General features: G+C 40.1%; 1 protein-coding gene across 1 annotated transcript in view; it reads right to left on the bottom strand.

The window, feature by feature from the left end:
• The window catches only part of ASCC3 (activating signal cointegrator 1 complex subunit 3), a 454,027-nt gene that overhangs the window by 107,339 nt on the left and 328,658 nt on the right, over positions 1–18,030 (bottom strand). The window contains exons 24-30 of the mRNA XM_075268175.1: positions 17,407–17,575; positions 14,647–14,867; positions 14,350–14,435; positions 10,885–11,051; positions 10,616–10,761; positions 9,423–9,543; positions 6,595–6,737 (exon numbers count right to left, since the gene is read on the bottom strand). Of these exons, the coding sequence (XP_075124276.1) occupies positions 6,595–6,737; positions 9,423–9,543; positions 10,616–10,761; positions 10,885–11,051; positions 14,350–14,435; positions 14,647–14,867; positions 17,407–17,575 (1,053 nt within the window). The remainder of the gene's footprint in view (positions 1–6,594; positions 6,738–9,422; positions 9,544–10,615; positions 10,762–10,884; positions 11,052–14,349; positions 14,436–14,646; positions 14,868–17,406; positions 17,576–18,030) is intronic.

The raw sequence follows: 18,030 nt of genomic DNA, 5'->3' as shown, positions 1-18,030 counted from the left end.
GGAGAACATATACTGAGAATCCTAACATTTCCCTTCACCTGTGTTGAGATGAACTTCATGTTAGAATTTTTAGGATCTTGAAAAAGCTCCTCTCTTAAGTGTAAGGAATTGCTATACCTATATTAGCTATCAGTTGATTTTTCTTTAGTCTTCAATCATTTTTTGGCGACGTTTTGCGGTCATTGGAATTAATTGCTAGTTTTTTTACTTGCTTTTTTTTAGTTACAATGGTTTCAACTTACAACCAATTAATGTTGTATCTTGAATTAAAACAATTAAAAAATAATTCTAGAATTCTGTAGAAGAACCTATAAAATATACTCAGAATTTTTTTTTGTCCAAATAAAGGAAAATGTATTTAAATTTAAAATGACTTTATTTCATTTAAGGAACAAGAATATTCATATTCTTATTCTCATCAGTTTTGTACTAGTAAAGTGATGCAAAGATAAAGTCAAATAATTTTTACCCACAAAAACAATATGATTAGCAATTTCTGACAAGTAAAGTATCATATAATATATACTAGTATTTAGAAAATGTTTTTTTTTCCTGCTAAAACATATACTAGTACAATAAAGTAAGGAAGATTTCTTACACTTCTTTTATGATAAATCTAATCGTATTCAAAGCAGAATAGTAATACCCCCCACTCCTTGAAGCATGTGCTAAATGTTGAACCAGTTGCGTACGGTTTTGATACCTGTTTCCCAACGCGTTATAATTTATTGGTGCAGAAAAAAAGCCTTTGTAAAGGATGGGACTCCATCTGAGTAGATACATTACCCTGTGTCTGAAAACCATTCGAGGCAGGGTATAATTCAGCACAATGATGACAATGCTGGCTCCAAAAGAAAAGACAAGACCAGATTGGATAAGAATGAGCTAACAGATTGTGCAGCCCAGTTCTGTCCCTTTGAGTGTGATATATTGTTTCAAGATGCTGAGTGCACAGGCTTTTCTGGAGCGGATCTGCAGTTGCTGCTGTTGGTTTTTGGCTTTATTATTACAGAACAGTAATTATTAGTGTTCTAATTTCAGGGCACATCAGATTCTTACCATATGCTACTAAGTAATGCCCCTCGATTGCCTGCAATGCCCAGTGAAAGAGACATGTGCCAAGAAACACAAGTCTTTAACGTGGAGATTTACTAACATCACATCTGCTGCAGATGTTAAACGAAGTAAAAACTTCTTTCCTATAATTAAGTGTTCACTTTTTATGAGGCACTTTTCTGTCATAAAATCCCAGCTCTCAGGAGAGCTCAGGCATGTTGGCGTTCTATGCTAACTGCTAAATGCAAACACTGGCAATAAAAGAGAATTAATATATTAAGCAAGCTGCTCTGATAGATCAGCACTTGGATATGTGACATTATTGGCAACCGGTGACTTTTACGGTTAACAGCCCGCATAAAAACAATTAGGAAAAACTATTACAAAACATAAAGGTGTATTATTTTCCTTATTGAAGATCTTTTCCAGGAATGTGCGCATGTCATTTTACTTCCTGTTTTATGAATGTGAGACTAAACTAGTCCTTTATCTTCTAGGCCAGTGATGGCGAACCGTTTAGAGACAGAGAGCCCAAACTGCAACCCAATACCCACTAATTTATCACAAAATGCCAACAAGGCAATTTAACCTTACTACTGTACGGATCCACAATTACGGATGGTCTGTAATAATATCACTTGACTGCTATAAAACAGATACAGTGTGATAAATATACTGAAGGGCCCCCACACAGTACAATTTGCTCCATAGTGGGCCCCACACAGTGCAATTTGCTGCAAAGTGGCCCCACACATTACAATTTGCTCCATAGTGGCCCCCACACAGTATAATCTGTTCCACAGATAGGCGCCAGCAGAGAGGGCTCTGAATGCCACCTCTGGCACAGGTGCCATAGGTTCACCATCATGGTTCTAGGCCGTTAAAGATGTTTCATTTTAAATGAGTTGTTTCTCCAACTACAATGCAGTAGATCACTGTGGGTATGGCTGCTCTTATTCAGGTGATCAGCTGAACCTGCACCCAGTCATTCATCTCCCCTGCAACCAGCGATGCAAGGGAAGTGTAGGGTATTGCAGTGTCCATGTTGTGTTACTATATAGCACCTGGATTTCTCTGTCACATTTGCTATTATTGTTTGCTCACTGAGGTGTGTCTACAAGTCAACATGTAGCTCAGACATACGTCAGCTATACCTTATCTTTGGAAAACCCCTTTAAATTAGTGGCAAAGATAGGTGATCAGTATTTGAGTATTGAAAAACATTTTTTTTTATATTAATGGCAGTCCATGTATTACATGGACAGTCTTGGACTACCAGAGAAGGTACAACCATTATAGAGAAAATTGATGCTCTGGCTCAAGCTAATCATAAGCAGAAGATACTCCGCTATGAAGGCCACACCAACCATGCACCAAGGCAAAAAGGATAAGGGGGGGGAAGATAACCACAAGAAACAGGGAAGGAACAAAGGGGAAAAAGCAGGTAGGGAAAGAGAGATTAGTTATTAATGCGGGTCCAACACCTGATTGTAGCATTCAGGAGAGTGCTGAAGCCTCTTCTCAGGATACTAAAGCACAGTAATGTAAGTGTAATGGTTGTGCCTGGTATAGCAGCAGCTTATTCCCGTTCAAGTAGGTAGGGCTGAGTTACAATATCAATCAGCACTATTCACTTCAATGGGACTGAGCTGCTGTACAATGTGATTGATGAATGCAACATTGGCCTCTTCAAACAGCTAAGAGTCAGGAGTCCTAGGTGTCAGATCCCCACCAATCATATATATCAATATAAAGTCCCATTAAACCCTTTTTTACATAATGACCAGGATAGGGTAAAGGATTAACAAGTTTCCACTATCTACTTATACTAGTATAATTAGCTAGAAATATCTTCAGTACTGAAATGGACGTCACTTTTATGCCTTCCCAATAGTACAGTGTTCACATTTTTCCAGAAGCCCAGTCTCATAGTATTCAAGAGAAAAGAAAACAGCTATTCAGTCAAGTTAATAAAGTACTCCATGGAATACCAAATCCATCATTTATGAGCAGATAACCATAAATACAGCACAGCATTGATGCTAATGATTGCACATGCACAGCTGTAAGCCGTAAAACCGTACACTATTGTAAGGTCCAGCAGCAGCACTGAAATGTTCGCTACCATACAGCCTGCTGCAACAAATGACAAGGGGCTTTAATTGTTATATACCTCTTCTAATGAAACATTTGAGCTGGAAGATGTTGTTCTCCATTTAGGATAAGAAGACCAATCCCAGAGGCATTCAAGCAGGTTATTTGAGGTGCTTGTACACTGCTGTATACTGGTTTATGTTACTGGTATACCTTCTGTAATGTCTGATTCGCATGTCCAAGCCAAGACTTGGCCATGTATTTAGCACCATCCTTACGGTACCCTTTTTTCATGGACCAGTTCACTTCAATAGCTAAATCAAGTCTGTGAACATGGTCCCGATAGTGTGAGCAATGAAGAGATAGAACATGCTATTTTATCCCAGACCTCAGGTGTCACTCAGCCCATGTACTCGTTCATGTGAAAAAGCTCAGCAAATTCATACAATCCTAAACATCTTACTTGCTAAATGTATTCCAATGGCATACAAGCTATAGTCTCTACTTTACATTTCTTTCCAGTGTGTGAGTCATCTCAGCAGAACTATTCTGTCAAAAGGGTTCAGCTGAGCTAAAATCTTATACTATGTCCCTCTACACAGACAGTGTTCCTTAGGTGTTAGGTTTTTTGCATAGGTTTATTGTTTTTTGATTTGGTACTATTTATGTAAATAAGTTAGATATGGGAAAGCGGCCTATTTTTAATATCTGGATAGGTTCCTCCTAGAGACAGGTACACAAAGAGTTATTTATTTAAAAGCTATTTGCTTTTTAGCCCCCATTAGGTTTACTCTGGAAACTGTACTATGGTTTTCTTTTTATGCGGTTCATGGGTTTACTTACCTGTTTTGGGTGATGGTGGTCACCCTTCTCAATGGTCATTATAAATATCCAGACACCAAATGGCACCTAGCACCTCAATTAAATTTGATGGGGACCAAAGCCCAGCTGTGAAGTTATTTGTATTATCGGGATTAGACACGTACGTTTAGACTAGATCATCGGCATGATATATGCCTGCGGCATGATTATAGGGCCGCAGGTTTACAGTTATACTGTGTTGATCTGTGGTCTATATCCCTTTGATGGTTATACCTACTATAGTTGATGGGATAATAGTGTTTCCATATACTTCTGATACAATGTGTCTGGAATGGTTACGCTGCGGACAGAAGCATAAGTGTTCGCGCATGCATCAGAGCGGTGCAGCATTGTTCTGTATAGTCTGTGGATGGGAATGAAGGTATAGGAATCGTAGTGCGCATGTCTGTGTGGGCGTACGCTCAGATGAGCGCTCATTTGTCCGAGATGAGGTCTGTGGGAGTGTCTGGATCCTTAAATACCTGTAATACGATCGGGCAACTCACCGCTGACAGTAGAGCGGTCCTGCAGGCGGGCAGCTCTATCTAATCTAATTTAGAATAAAAAGCAGTTGTTACTGCTATTTGCTTTGAGATAGCATACCATTAGCCCCTGATGAATCTTCTTTGAAAGACGAAACGCGTAGGGAGGTATAGACTATATTAGATACGAAGCTTGGGTTAATTATCGGGCACTTTTCCTATTTGATCTAGCGGCCGCAGCACCTGTTCTCCCCTGTTGGCGTGGCAATAGGCCAGTAACCTCAGGGGACTCTGGTTGTCTTCGGTAGCTCCAGTTCTTAGGTCTATGGTTTTGTGCATATAGCCTGTGATACCTCATTCTTCGTCCATTTACATATTGGTTGAGGGAGATAAGGTTTTGACACAGGGATAGATTTTTGTCCGCTATTTCCCGATCAGCTGCACTCTCATTGTATGGTGTTTTTTTTTAACACAGTCTTTCATTTATGGTGTGAGTTGCTAGTATTTTTAACATATAATAATATAATAATATAATATTTAATTTAATTTTTATTATTTAATAATAATAATAATAATAATAATAATAATAATAATAATAAAAGTTTTAATTGTACATTACAAGTTCCTAATGGGCTTGGATCCCTTCTGTAAAATTATGTGAAATTAGGGGCTAATTATCTGAAGTTCCTGTGAATTGCTTAAAATCAAATGGCCTCCACCCCTTCTTGCTTAGAACCTGCTTAAAGGTTTGTAGCAGAAATCAAGTCAAGCATGTACCCTGCAGATGCATCCAAAGTATATGGGACCAACAAAGACAGGTAGGTAATTCATCCTTAGGCTGCATTCACACAGAGTAACGCCAGGCGTCATTTGTGTGTAATTTGTGTGTCTTTTACGGCCGTCATAAAACGTTTACATAGAGTTCTATAGGAAAAGACGGCCGTCATTTACGGCCGTCATTTACGGCCGTCATTGTAATGACGGCCGTAAATGACGGCAGTAAATTACGGCCGTCTTTTCCTATAGAACTCTATGTAAACGTTTTATGACGGCCGTAAAAGACACACAAATTACACACAAATGACGCCTGGCGTTACTCTGTGTGAATGCAGCCTTAATGTGGTTTCTCAGAATGAGGAAATGGAGCCTGGAACCTCTGTTCTAATGGGGGTCTCCACCAATCAGACATGTATCACCTACTCTATAGGGAATTATGGGGTTTTAACAATTAATGATATGGGTTAAAGGGATTCTACCATTAAAATCGATGACACTCGTTGACACTTAGGAATAGCCTTAAGAAAGGCTATTCTTCTCCTACCTTTAGATGTCTTCTCCGCGCTGCCGTTCGATGGAAATCCCTATTTTCGTCGGTATGCAAATGAGTTCTATCCCAGCACTGGGGGCGGGCACCAGCGCTCAAAAAGCACTGGGGTGTCCCCAATGCTGCAAGAGAACTCTCCAGCGCCACCTCCATCTTCTTCAGGAGGGCCTCTTCACGAGTCTTCTTTCAGCGCGGACAGTCAAACTTCTAGGCTTCGGGCCTAGGGCAGAGCTGACTGCGCATGCCCACAGGCCACAAGAAAATGGCCGCTTACTTACTGTGTAAGCGGCCATTTTTCTTGTGGCTGGGGGCATGCGCAGTCAGCTCTGCCAGAGGCCTAGAAGTTTGACCGCCCGCGCTGGAAGCAGATGCGTAGAAGAGGTCGTTCCTGAAAAAGATGGAGGCGGCGCTGGAGAGTTCTCTCGCAGCATTGGAGCTGCCCCCAGTGCTGTTTGAGCGCTGGGGCCCGCCCCCAGTACTGCGAGAGAGCTAATTTGCATACTGAGAAAAAACGGGATTGTAGGCGAACGGCGGCGTGGGGAAGACATCTAAAGGTAGGAGAAGAATAGCCTTTCTTAAGGCTATTCCTACGTGTCAACAAGAAAAAAAATTTGATTTTAATGGTAGAATCCCTTTAAATAATATCAATACCTCTACTGCAAACAATTTACAGTATAGTGTAAGTGCTATATAAAAAAAGTTGCCATAAACATATTACTGAGAAAGTAAAAAAAGCAGTATTACTAAGTATCTGAACCAGAAATCATAAGTACATACCTCCCTTTCGTCCATATTGAGCCACTGTTTGGGGTCATTTTCAGTTGCGAGGAATGCAATCAGATCAATAGCAGTAAGGCGGGTTTGACGTCTCGATGACACAAAGATAAGTACGGGCTTAGCTGGGGAGTGACTTCTTATAGCTGTAACAATAAGACAAGCAGCACAGTTGTTTAGTACTATATCTGCAGGCATGCCTCTTTATCATCGAAACTATATTCCATTAGGCAAACCAGAACCATTGTTGTATAAATATCTGTAAATTCTACAAATCTGTACTGGGTTCAGATCGGGCATGTCATTTCTCCAGAACAGACAGGCTTATGACAAAATGGTGTATGAGAAAAATGCTATCAAACGATTGTCAGTATCTTGTAGGGAGGCTTCTACACTTTCCAAAGATGCCTTTCTTATTTTACATTGCAGCTCCATTTTTAGGAAAATCATGTTTTCATACGCAAATTAGCTTTAGGGCCGTTTCTTCTTTTGCAATGGTTTTGCTGTCTGCTTGAGATAACCGACCCTAACTGCAGACAAAGTAGAAGATGTCACTCAAGCAACGGGGGATGGAGCTGCAGTATAGGTATTGTTAATAGTTTGACACCGATTTTCCTGCTGATAGACTCCCCTTAACGCATGATTTCCTATTGATCATTGCATAGCTATTGGGGTTTGTAAAGTTTTTACCACTAATATTCTGCATCTTCCCAAGTTGTGAAATTTTCAAGGCACCTACAACTGAAACCGGCAACTCAGTACATCATTTTTTTCTATGAAGATAGCTCTCAGGAAATACTTATGATGCTTATATTACTAGACACATAAATGGATGTGACATTTTTACAGCTAATGCAGATGTTTATCTCTAGACACCCTGAGCAACATGGGGTAAAAAATTTCACCATTTAGAGAGTAAATACTTAGGCTGCGCCCAAGGGAAAGTCAATAAAGAAATAGACTGGCCATCTGATAACACGGTTCCAGGGTAACTAATCAGAAGGTGTCTAATACAAAGATTACGGCTCCTGAATTATAGGAGATTGCCGGGTTTATGCTACAAACGAGTCTGTGGAGATGGCAGGAATACATCATCATTAAATACACATACAGCCTGGAAGAATCTGGAGGCACAAGATGTAATGGCTTCTTTCTCCCCCTAGAACAGGTGCGATTAAACAGCACAAGCCTGATTTATTGTTCATTAGTGGTTTTTACATAGCGTTTCTGTAGCCTATAAATAACAGAAATAGTCAGGCCCAGTCTAAAATTGCCATCAATACTTCGGCTCTGTCACAAGGCTAATTAGAAAAGCTAAACAGTCATTTCACAGGCCACTACAAGCCTTGATGTAAATTTTATTTCTAAGAATGCAATATCATAAATACCACCCAAATACCCAAACAAGAACCAATCTGTCTGTGGTTAAAGCATTTAACGCACGTCACATACCAGGCAACATTTTTATTAATGTCCATTGTGCAGTGCAGCGGGATATGTTGCTGGTCTATAAATAAATTATAATAGCCATCAAATCATAATAATGTAGCATTATGCAAATTAATAAAACGGTTTTATTACAAGCCTTGGAGTCTACAGATCAAGCAGAGCTAAATCTGTTGTCTGTCACACCTCTTTGCGCAATGTTACATTTCTCTGAGTTAAAGGGGTTGCATCAATTCACGGTTTTCTACATCTCTGCTTGCTGTGATTCATTCTGTTTACTTCCAGTGAATAAACACCAGTCCATGGTCATGTGACATACAGTCCATGGCCATGTGATGAGCACACAGGTTTCCGATTACTATGCTATGACTGTAACAAGCTGTGCACCTGTGTGTCCATCAGATGACCATGGACTGTAAATCACATGACTATGGACCGATTTTTATCTACTAGAAGTAACAGAATGAATGGCAGCAAGCAGAGATCTAGAAAACCATGCAGAATTGATAAAGTATATTAAAAACTGTCTACCTTTTAGACTACTCACTAGGATGTTTTCCCCTTGTCAATTGGAGTCTCCAATGCAGCGGTCATTTAGCTGATAGGCAATGACAATAACGTTGTTACTCCAAACTGCTAATTTGCATATTAAAAAAACTGTGAAATCTCAGCAACTGAGGCAGCAGCTCACAAGGGAAAATACCATTTGATTCAGGTGACCCTGACCTATGTATAGGGCTGTGTTGAAATGTTGAGCTCTAGTTACAGGCTTCCTATAACACTATCCTTATTTAAGAATAAACTGTATCTTGCTTTTTCTTACCAACAGTTACTTTGTATAGTTATGTATTATAAAGGCATTGGTAATACTGAATCTACAAATACAAGCTGGCATACAAAAATGGCAATGTCTGCAAATGATTTGATTTGGTGGAAATGCATTTTCAGGTTGAGTTTGATGGATTTGTTTCTCTTGGTGTTTCTGTCTTATGCAGGTAGCTTGTGGTTTGCTAAATGAGTGCTATGATTGTATGAGTCAGATGTAGGTATATTTCTAAGACATGCCAGGTGTTAAACAGAAAAAAAAATCAGCTGGCTCTACTTGCTGCGTGTTTTTCCTGGAAGGCAGTCACCACTACACTTGAGAGAACGCCTATTACATCGCTGAAGGTTTATTGGGGTATCTGGCGAGCTAACAGATCTTTCCTGTGTTCACAGCTGTATGTTTGGAAACTTGAGTTTACGGCGACACAACAGAAAAGCCTCCACTTCTGATCATTGATAAATGCAGCCTCCACTGCCTGGATCGTCCATGTGCATATAAAACCTACTAGAGAGGGCACTACGATAATGTTAACAGCCCAGTGAATTGTTTGAACACTTACCCTGAAACGCAGGTTTGTTCATGCTAGCCATACGAGGGCAATAGTGTTGTCCAGGGAAACCATGAATGTGGACCTCCAAAGGTACCGGTCGCACAGACGGACGAAAGTTAAACAACCCCATCTGTAAAAGGGAAATACTTTCCGTTAATAAAACATAGGGCAGGTTGTTTTCTGAGATTGCCATTGCATATAGCAGTCTAAATGGAAAAATACAGTGGAATAAATGGCACTGAATTTACTAAGAGCAGCATGTAACCATATTCATAGTCTCAAAAGTGGAAAAAATTGCAAATTTTAATACAAACATGGCGTACTCCATAAATTATGGCTTTTTTTTTTTATTATACCACAAGACTGACACACATGGCTTGATCAATTGCCCCTGTATGTTCTATACATTATTCAATCAAACCTACATAAAAGTAAACTTAAGGTAAATATTTCTACTGATGCAGAAACTATTGATATTATGTGCTACAAGTGTTATAAGAAGGCTGTACTGTACTCTGAACAAAACAGCAAATGGTTACACAGCAGAACATATTTTATTTGCACATAAAAACAACCTTTCTTACTTGCATCATTATAAAAAAAAAACTTGGGATTGTAATTTAGAAAAATAAGTCAATACTTTATGTATATTCATATAGGGTCTGTCCAGGCATACTCTACGGATTGATCTGTCCCTAAAATTATGTAAAAAAGCAAAACAATGGTGTTCATATATGGATATTCAGTAACCGCTCAACACAAAAAAACGATAAACCACAAAGTCAATGGTCTTGAATAAAATGTGTTGTTTCTCCTCCCACAAACCCCTGCAGTACATCATCTGTAGGCACCAGGAATGCACAGATCATGAATCAGAATCTGCTTGTGCATGTAATGCTTTGGGCACAAACGGTTCTGCAGTTATGCTCCATGTATCAATAACCCATGATGAAATGTAAATTACAACTGGGGCTCAAGAGAGGAGCTGTAGAACTGAAGGCCACCCCTCTAGTACTCCAACCTTCCGATCTGATTTAAAATTCATGCAAAATGGACATGTAAAGGTTGACTGAGTCTTACCAAGAATAGCTAGAATTGTCACACTTGTGATCTTAATGCAAAAACAAATTTACATTGTTTGACATTTTAATAGGAAATTACTGGGTATGATGCATTATGCTTTTGTAAAATGTGCTACCTACCTGACCAATGCCCAACCAATCTGCGAGATCTCTGGCATTTGCAAGAGCAGTTGACAAACCAACAACACGCACAGTCTTCTCTGTATGTGAGGAAATGAAGTTGGTCCGTGACACAATGACTTCCAGTACTGGGCCTCTCTCATCCCCTAAAAATAATAAAACATGGCAATGTAAACACTGACAGATACAATGTAAATATCAAGCCTACATCGTGTTGCTAATACAGTGTATCAGGAGAGCCAATATTTCCGCAGTCAAGCAGTACTCACCAAGCAAATGGATTTCATCAATGATTAAAATGGAAACCTTCTGCACATAACTCCTGTTTTGCCAACTTCTGCTGACGCCATCCCACTTTTCTGGGGTAGTGACAATTAGGTCAGCTTCAGCTATGGCTCTCATATCGGGAGTGACATCTCCTGTCAATTCTACAACTCTGTTAATGAAAACACATTAATTCCATAATGGTTATATACTGTATAAAGTCATTATTAGAGATGAGCGAACACTAAAATATTCGAGGTTCGAAATTCGATTCGAACAGCCGCTCACTGTTCGAGTGTTCGAATGGGTTTCGAACCCCATTGTAGTCTATGAGGAACATAAACTCGTTAAGGGGGAAACCCAAATTCGTGTCTGGAGGGTCACCAAGTCCACTATGACACCCCAGGAAATGATACCAACACCCTGGAATGACACTGGGACAGCAGGGGAAGCATGTCTGGGGGCATAAAAGTCACTTTATTTCATGGAAATCCCTGTCAGTTTGCGATTTTCGCAAGCTAACTTTTCCCCATAGAAATGCATTGGCCAGTGCTGATTGGCCAGAGTACGGAACTCGACCAATCAGCGCTGGCTCTGCTGGAGGAGGCGGAGTCTAAGATCGCTCCACACCAGTCTCCATTCAGGTCCGACCTTAGACTCCGCCTCCTCCGGCAGAGCCAGCGCTGATTGGCCGAAGGCTGGCCAATGCATTCCTATGCGAATACAGAGACTTAGCAGTGCTGAGTCAGTTTTGCTCAACTACACATCTGATGCACACTCGGCACTGCTACATCAGATGTAGCAATCTGATGTAGCAGAGCCGAGGGTGCACTAGAACCCCTGTGCAAACTCAGTTCACGCTAATAGAATGCATTGGCCAGAGCTGATTGGCCAATGCATTCTATTAGCCCGATGAAGTAGAGCTGAATGTGTGTGCTAAGCACACACATTCAGCTCTACTTCATCGGGCTAATAGAATGCATTGGCCAGCGCTGATTGGCCAGAGTACGGAATTCGGCCAATCAGCGCTGGCTCTGCTGGAGGAGGCGGAGTCTAAGATCGCTCCACACCAGTCTCCATTCAGGTCCGACCTTAGACTCCGCCTCCTCCAGCAGAGCCAGCGCTGATTGGCCGAATTCTGTACTCTGGCCAATCAGCACTGGCTAATGCATTGTATTGGCGTGATGAAGCAGTGCTGAATGTGTGTGCTTAGCACACACATTCAGCTCTACTTCATCGGGCTAATAGAATGCATTGGCCAATCAGCGCTGGCCAATGCATTCTATTAGCTTGATGAAGCAGAGTGTGCACAAGGGTTCAAGCGCACCCTCGGCTCTGATGTAGCAGAGCTGAGGGTGCACAAGGGTTCAAGTGCACCCTCGGCTCTCCTACATCAGAGCCGAGGGTGCGCTTGAACCCTTGTGCAGCCTCGGCTCTGCTACATCAGAGCCGAGGGTGCGCTTGAACCCTTGTGCACACTCTGCTTCATCAAGCTAATAGAATGCATTGGCCAGCACTGATTGGCCAGAGTACGGAATTCGGCCAATCAGCGCTGGCCAATGCATCCCTATGGGAAAAAGTTTATCTCACAAAAATCACAATTACACACCCGATAGAGCCCCAAAAAGTTATTTTTAATAACATTCCCCCCTAAATAAAGGTTATCCCTATCTATCCCCGCCTGTACAGCTATCCCTGTCTCATAGTCACAAAGTTCACATTCTCATATGACCCGGATTTGAAATCCACTATTCGTCTAAAATGGAGGTCACCTGATTTCGGCAGCCAATGACTTTTGCCGATTTTTTTCAATGCCCCCGTTGTCGTAGTTCCTGTCCCACCTCCCCTGCGCTGTTATTGGTGCAAAAAAGGCGCCAGGGAAGGTGGGAGGGGAATCGAATTTTGGCGCACTTTACCACGCGGTGTTCGATTCGATTCGAACATGGCGAACACCCTGATATCCGATCGAACATGTGTTCGATAGAACACTGTTCGCTCATCTCTAGTCATTATTGCAGATATCTCCTAACCACACACAATCCAAGACTGGCATGTGCCATCACTATAGAGGAAGTCATTAAAGCTGAACTCATTCCTCTTAATCTGTTGGCAACATCCTGGCATTGATCTACGTGTGAGATCTACAGCTCTTCTGCTATAAATGTTATGAGGAATGTATGTGTCAAGGCGCACCATATAATACCGTAACATATACACCGTAAGGGCCTTGGTGGGGTAGTGGCCATACAACCTGAGTAAACTATAATAGAAAAATATCTAAACATAAAGAATAACTGTAAAGCTCAACTCCAGCTGAAATGTTATTATTAATTTTATTGTATTCGGCAATGTATTTAACGCCGGTAAAAAAAAATTGCCCTCAAAGCATCATATTACTATATGATGTGCCAAACACATTCAGGTGAGTATATTTATCTATTTTCATTGATTTATTGATGTATGGAATACATAAGGGCTGATCTATATAAGACCGGCGTTTGTTGTGATGATCATAGCCCAGCCAGAGATTGCACTTTACAAATTGGTGCATCCTCCAGGATGTGTGTGTCTTAACAGAAATCTGTGCCAACTCCTTGCTGGCATCATTTACATTTATAAATTCTGATAAATTTGATGTCCCTACACACACTAGGCCCATTTTGAAGAAAGAAGAACTTAACAGAACTTAAAAACCACAACAAAATTTGCAGCTATGCTCCCCATGCCAGCCAACATTCATCTGTGTGTATGGCCACAAAATAATTGTACTCCATTCCTGCGTCTGCTGTAACTTCGTTTTGACCTCTTCACAGGCTTTTAATGTAAAAATAATTTCTGCTGCACTTTGACATAAAGTTGATGGCATAAGGCTTTTTAAAGTTCTACAAAAGTATAAGAAATGGAACATTTTTTTGCAGATACCTCGGCTAGGGTACCAGATGACCGCAGCAGCCTATCACAGGTCTTAGTGGTTACCTGTTCATAAACAACAAGTCACAGCAGTCATTTGTAGTTTGCAAAGAGGTCACCACTGAAGCCTGTGATTGGCTGCCAGGGTCCCCTAGCACAAATAGGATGTCATTATTGATGTCAGCCCGGCGACCTGTATACAGACGAATGGATCTGCTCAGGTTGGGAACTGCGCCCCAGGGGAGGTAGATACTGTTTTTTTATGTTTAAGGGCACCTCAGCAATAATATTAAATTATAAAATTATGAGTTGGAAAATCCCTTTAACTCTGAACTTAAGGATGAGACATACGCTATTTGTTTTTTCATCTTGGCATTCTGGATGGTATAATGGTTTTATTTTTTGCACTAGTACAGCTAGACGAGGTCTTGTTTTTTGTAGGATACATGCCTTCATTTTATTTTATTTTTGTATGTGTACAAACTGGCCAGGATAAAAGGATAAAATACTTTAACCACTCTTGGTAAAAATTAAACTGAATTATCTGGTATTGTACTTACTTTTTGCCAAGTTTTTCTTCAATCCTCACTTTCCAGTCCTCCATTCTTTCACGGACTAGAGCTTTAAGTGGTGCTATATAGACTGCCTACAAACACAATGTAAATGGAAAATGTTTTAACTGGGACTTCAGAAAATGGATTACATGCCCTATTAATACATACATTCATACGTAATTATATACTATAGAATCTGTGCTACTACTTTGGCACATTTAAGTCTCATAAGGAACACAACACACCTACGTGACAAAACAAATTACTATTATATAATGTAATAAAATGAAGTTTATTTCTGACCTTGGATGTTGGATACTTGTTGAAGACTCTGAAAATGGCCAACTCTGCAGCTACTGTTTTTCCAGAGCCTGTTGGAGCCCCAAGAAGAACATTTGTGTCCGTGTGATAGAGAGTATGAAAGATCTGAGTCTGAACTGGATTGAAATGAGTAAACTTGTAAAGAACTTCATATTCCCTATGTCCCAAGGCATTGACCGGCAGAGGCTGCAAATCCAGCAATTCTGAAACAGATTTATCAGTGATCAGGGCATCAAGTTACCGATGTATTAAACGTCTAATAGCCTGATAGTATAGAAATAATTAACTATTAATATAAAATCTGTTGAGAAACAGCAAAAAAACAAGCCTATAAAACACACATCAGTGATGCTGCCATCTCCAACAAAGTTTAGGTTACCCCGGTTCACATCTGCATTTGGGATTCTGTTTGGGGAGTCCGCTTGGGGACCCCCTGTACGAAAACCTATACACATTAAAAAGCTGTTAGCTAAGAAGCCACACAAACCCCATAGACTATAATGGGGTCTTTGTGGTTTCCGCTCAGTGTCCACATGAATCATGCGAAGAGAAAAGCACTGCATGCACCACTTTTCTCTCCGCGGAAACCATATAGACTCCATTATAATCTATGGGGTCCATGTGCTTTCTTAGCTAACTGCTTTTTAATGCAAATAGGTTTCCATTCGGGGGTCCCCAAACGCAGATGTGAACTGGGCCTTAGAAAGACAAAGTTGAAATATTAAAGGGATTTCCCATGAACATAACCATTTTTAAATATATAGCCAATTAAACCGTAAACTTTTTTGATAATATAAGACATTAATGTGTACCTAAATGTGTACACAATTAATAATTAAACATTTTGAAAATGTTGCATTGTTTTTAAGATTCTCTTTAACTATCTTAGTAGTGCTAATATTTTGTCTTGATCGGTTGCCAGTGGCTACGACCATAAAGGCAGGAACTTTCTATGATCTAGGATTTGTAGCCAGGTTATCTTCTTGTGAATGTAGTGTTCCTGCCTAATAACCTGGATACAACAGGTAAATCATCGCTGGACTTCTGACCAGACCCGATAGAATGTTCTTGTAACCATGGTGGTATCCACTGGTAATAATCAAGACAAAACACTTTCACCACCAAGAGAAGAGCTGTAAAATGCTGCAAAATTTTACAAAATATTTAACTTTTAACTGTGTACTAGAGATGAGCGAACACTGTTCGGATGAGCCGATCCGAACAGCACGCTCCCATAGAAATGACTGGAAGCACCTGTGACGCTGACTTTGCCGGCGGCCGGCGTCACAGGTGCTTCCATTCATTTCTATGGGTGCGTGCTGTTCGGTTCGGCTGATCTGAACAGTGTTCGCTCATCTCTACTGTGTACACATTATATATGGTTATGTTCATAGGAATTCCTTTACATTGTGGAATGCTGCTAAAAAACACATCACATTTTTTTCTGCAGTGTTTCTCAATGCGTTTTTGCTGCGATTTTTCTACTCTAAATAAATCGAACAGTAAACGCAAAGTTTCCGTAAGTAAAATTGACATGCTGTATTATTTGAAAATGCAGCTTTTCAGCAGTGTTTTTTTCCCCACAGTTTATAGAATCTCGTTCACTTTGTTGGTAATTTAAAGTGCAGGTTTTTTTTGTTTTTTTTCCCCGCTGCATTTCCACAATGTGGGGCCTCAGCCTAAGGAAGGCATTTCTTCACACAACTGTTTGTTTTACATTAGTTTGTATAAATGTATTCCAGTACATATACAATTTTCACATGATTTCTACTCCTATAATTGCTGATAGTATCATACATTAGATTACATGCTGGAAAGTCAAGTTGGCCCACATTAAACAACAATGTGCAATTCCTCCGCAATTACATTAAAAGATTTTTAATGTTTTTTTTAGTTAGAAATGCAAGAGAAGATTTATTAACACTGGCACTTTATACTCTTGCTGGCATGAGATGGGCCTAAATTATTAAACGGCTCCGACCTCTTAATAACTCTGCACACTCCCATGCACTACAATAGAAATCTATGGCAGTCAAGGGCTGGCATAGACTTCAGGTATATCTCTTGCCACTTTGTGGAATAAATGATAGTCAGTTTGTTAGGTCTAGCTGCCCCTCACCCCTGTGGACCTCGCTCCACATACTTTTATAAAAACTAGCAGACTGAGTGCAGAGTGAACAATGTGAGGCTTCTTTGGCTCAAAAAAAGGGCTATGCACCAAACATGTGCCACATTTATACCCAACTATGTCAGAAAATTCACAATGATGGGTTAGTAAATGTTCCCCGATATATACCAATGGATCAGGAAGAAGTTGGTATATTCTACTATATGCAGCTACGATTCACGCTGATACAAAATTTTAGAGGGCAGCCAGGAGGCAGCGAAAAATGAGTAGATCATTAAATACAGTGAGGCTTGGTGGATCCCATCAGAGTATTACGAATATATCAGACTCTCCCTGCTCCTAGTAGACATATCACAGGTCACTTACATTTGTTAGAGGAAATTTTACAATGTCATTGCAGAGTTCCCAGTGATCACACAGTAATGAGGACATTTTAAGGTGGGACAAACGGGATATCAAGTCCTCTATAAAATAGTCAAACCAAGACAATGCTAATGCTGTCCATGATTTGTGAATTTGGGGTCCATAAAGTATAACTGGTTTGATGAAACCATGATACAGTCTGGAAAATAGTCCTTGAAAATTCATAGCAAACGTGCATAATAAATTCTTACCTGTGTGTGGAGGATGCCTCTCCGGCAAAATGAGATGTTGAAAATTTATTATGCACACAGCTTCGGCTCCCAGCCATCGATCAGAAACAGCCCTGATATAGTATTGGGAGGGCAATGGTTCAAAGATGGGTATTGTGAAGACTAGAAACTGTTGTTCTTTCGTGACAACCTATTGAAAGGAAAATGATCTTAAGAACTGTGAACTCGACTCTGTTCCATTCATCTTTTTCCCTATATTAGATGCATTAAGCAAGTAACAACTGGGTATTACCAACATCCATGTCAAAGTGGTGTGTCCTTACACAACCAGACACTTTCCAATAAGACCTAACACTGTTAAATTAGGTAGGCAAACACCCCTTTGGCAAAGAGACTGGTAAAGTCCAGCTGTCCATTTATTCATAATTTTCCAGGAGGAGTTCTGGAGGAACAGCACAACAATGAGTTCTAAAAAAAGTTGTTTTAGAAATGTTGTTCTATGTCAGCTCTTTATAATGATATACAGTATATCTATAGATATTCAAAACATGCAAGTTATGCTATTCCTGTAACACAATAAACACAGAAATATCTGATTTATAGGTTATAGAAATGGAAAACAATTAAGAGGTTAATCTAATAGTA

Source organism: Leptodactylus fuscus, chromosome 3 (assembly GCF_031893055.1).
Source record: "Leptodactylus fuscus isolate aLepFus1 chromosome 3, aLepFus1.hap2, whole genome shotgun sequence".
Lineage (NCBI taxonomy): Eukaryota > Metazoa > Chordata > Amphibia > Anura > Leptodactylidae > Leptodactylus > Leptodactylus fuscus.
The sequence above is the reverse complement of the archived record's forward strand: the minus strand, read 5'-3'. Positions and strand labels throughout refer to the sequence as shown.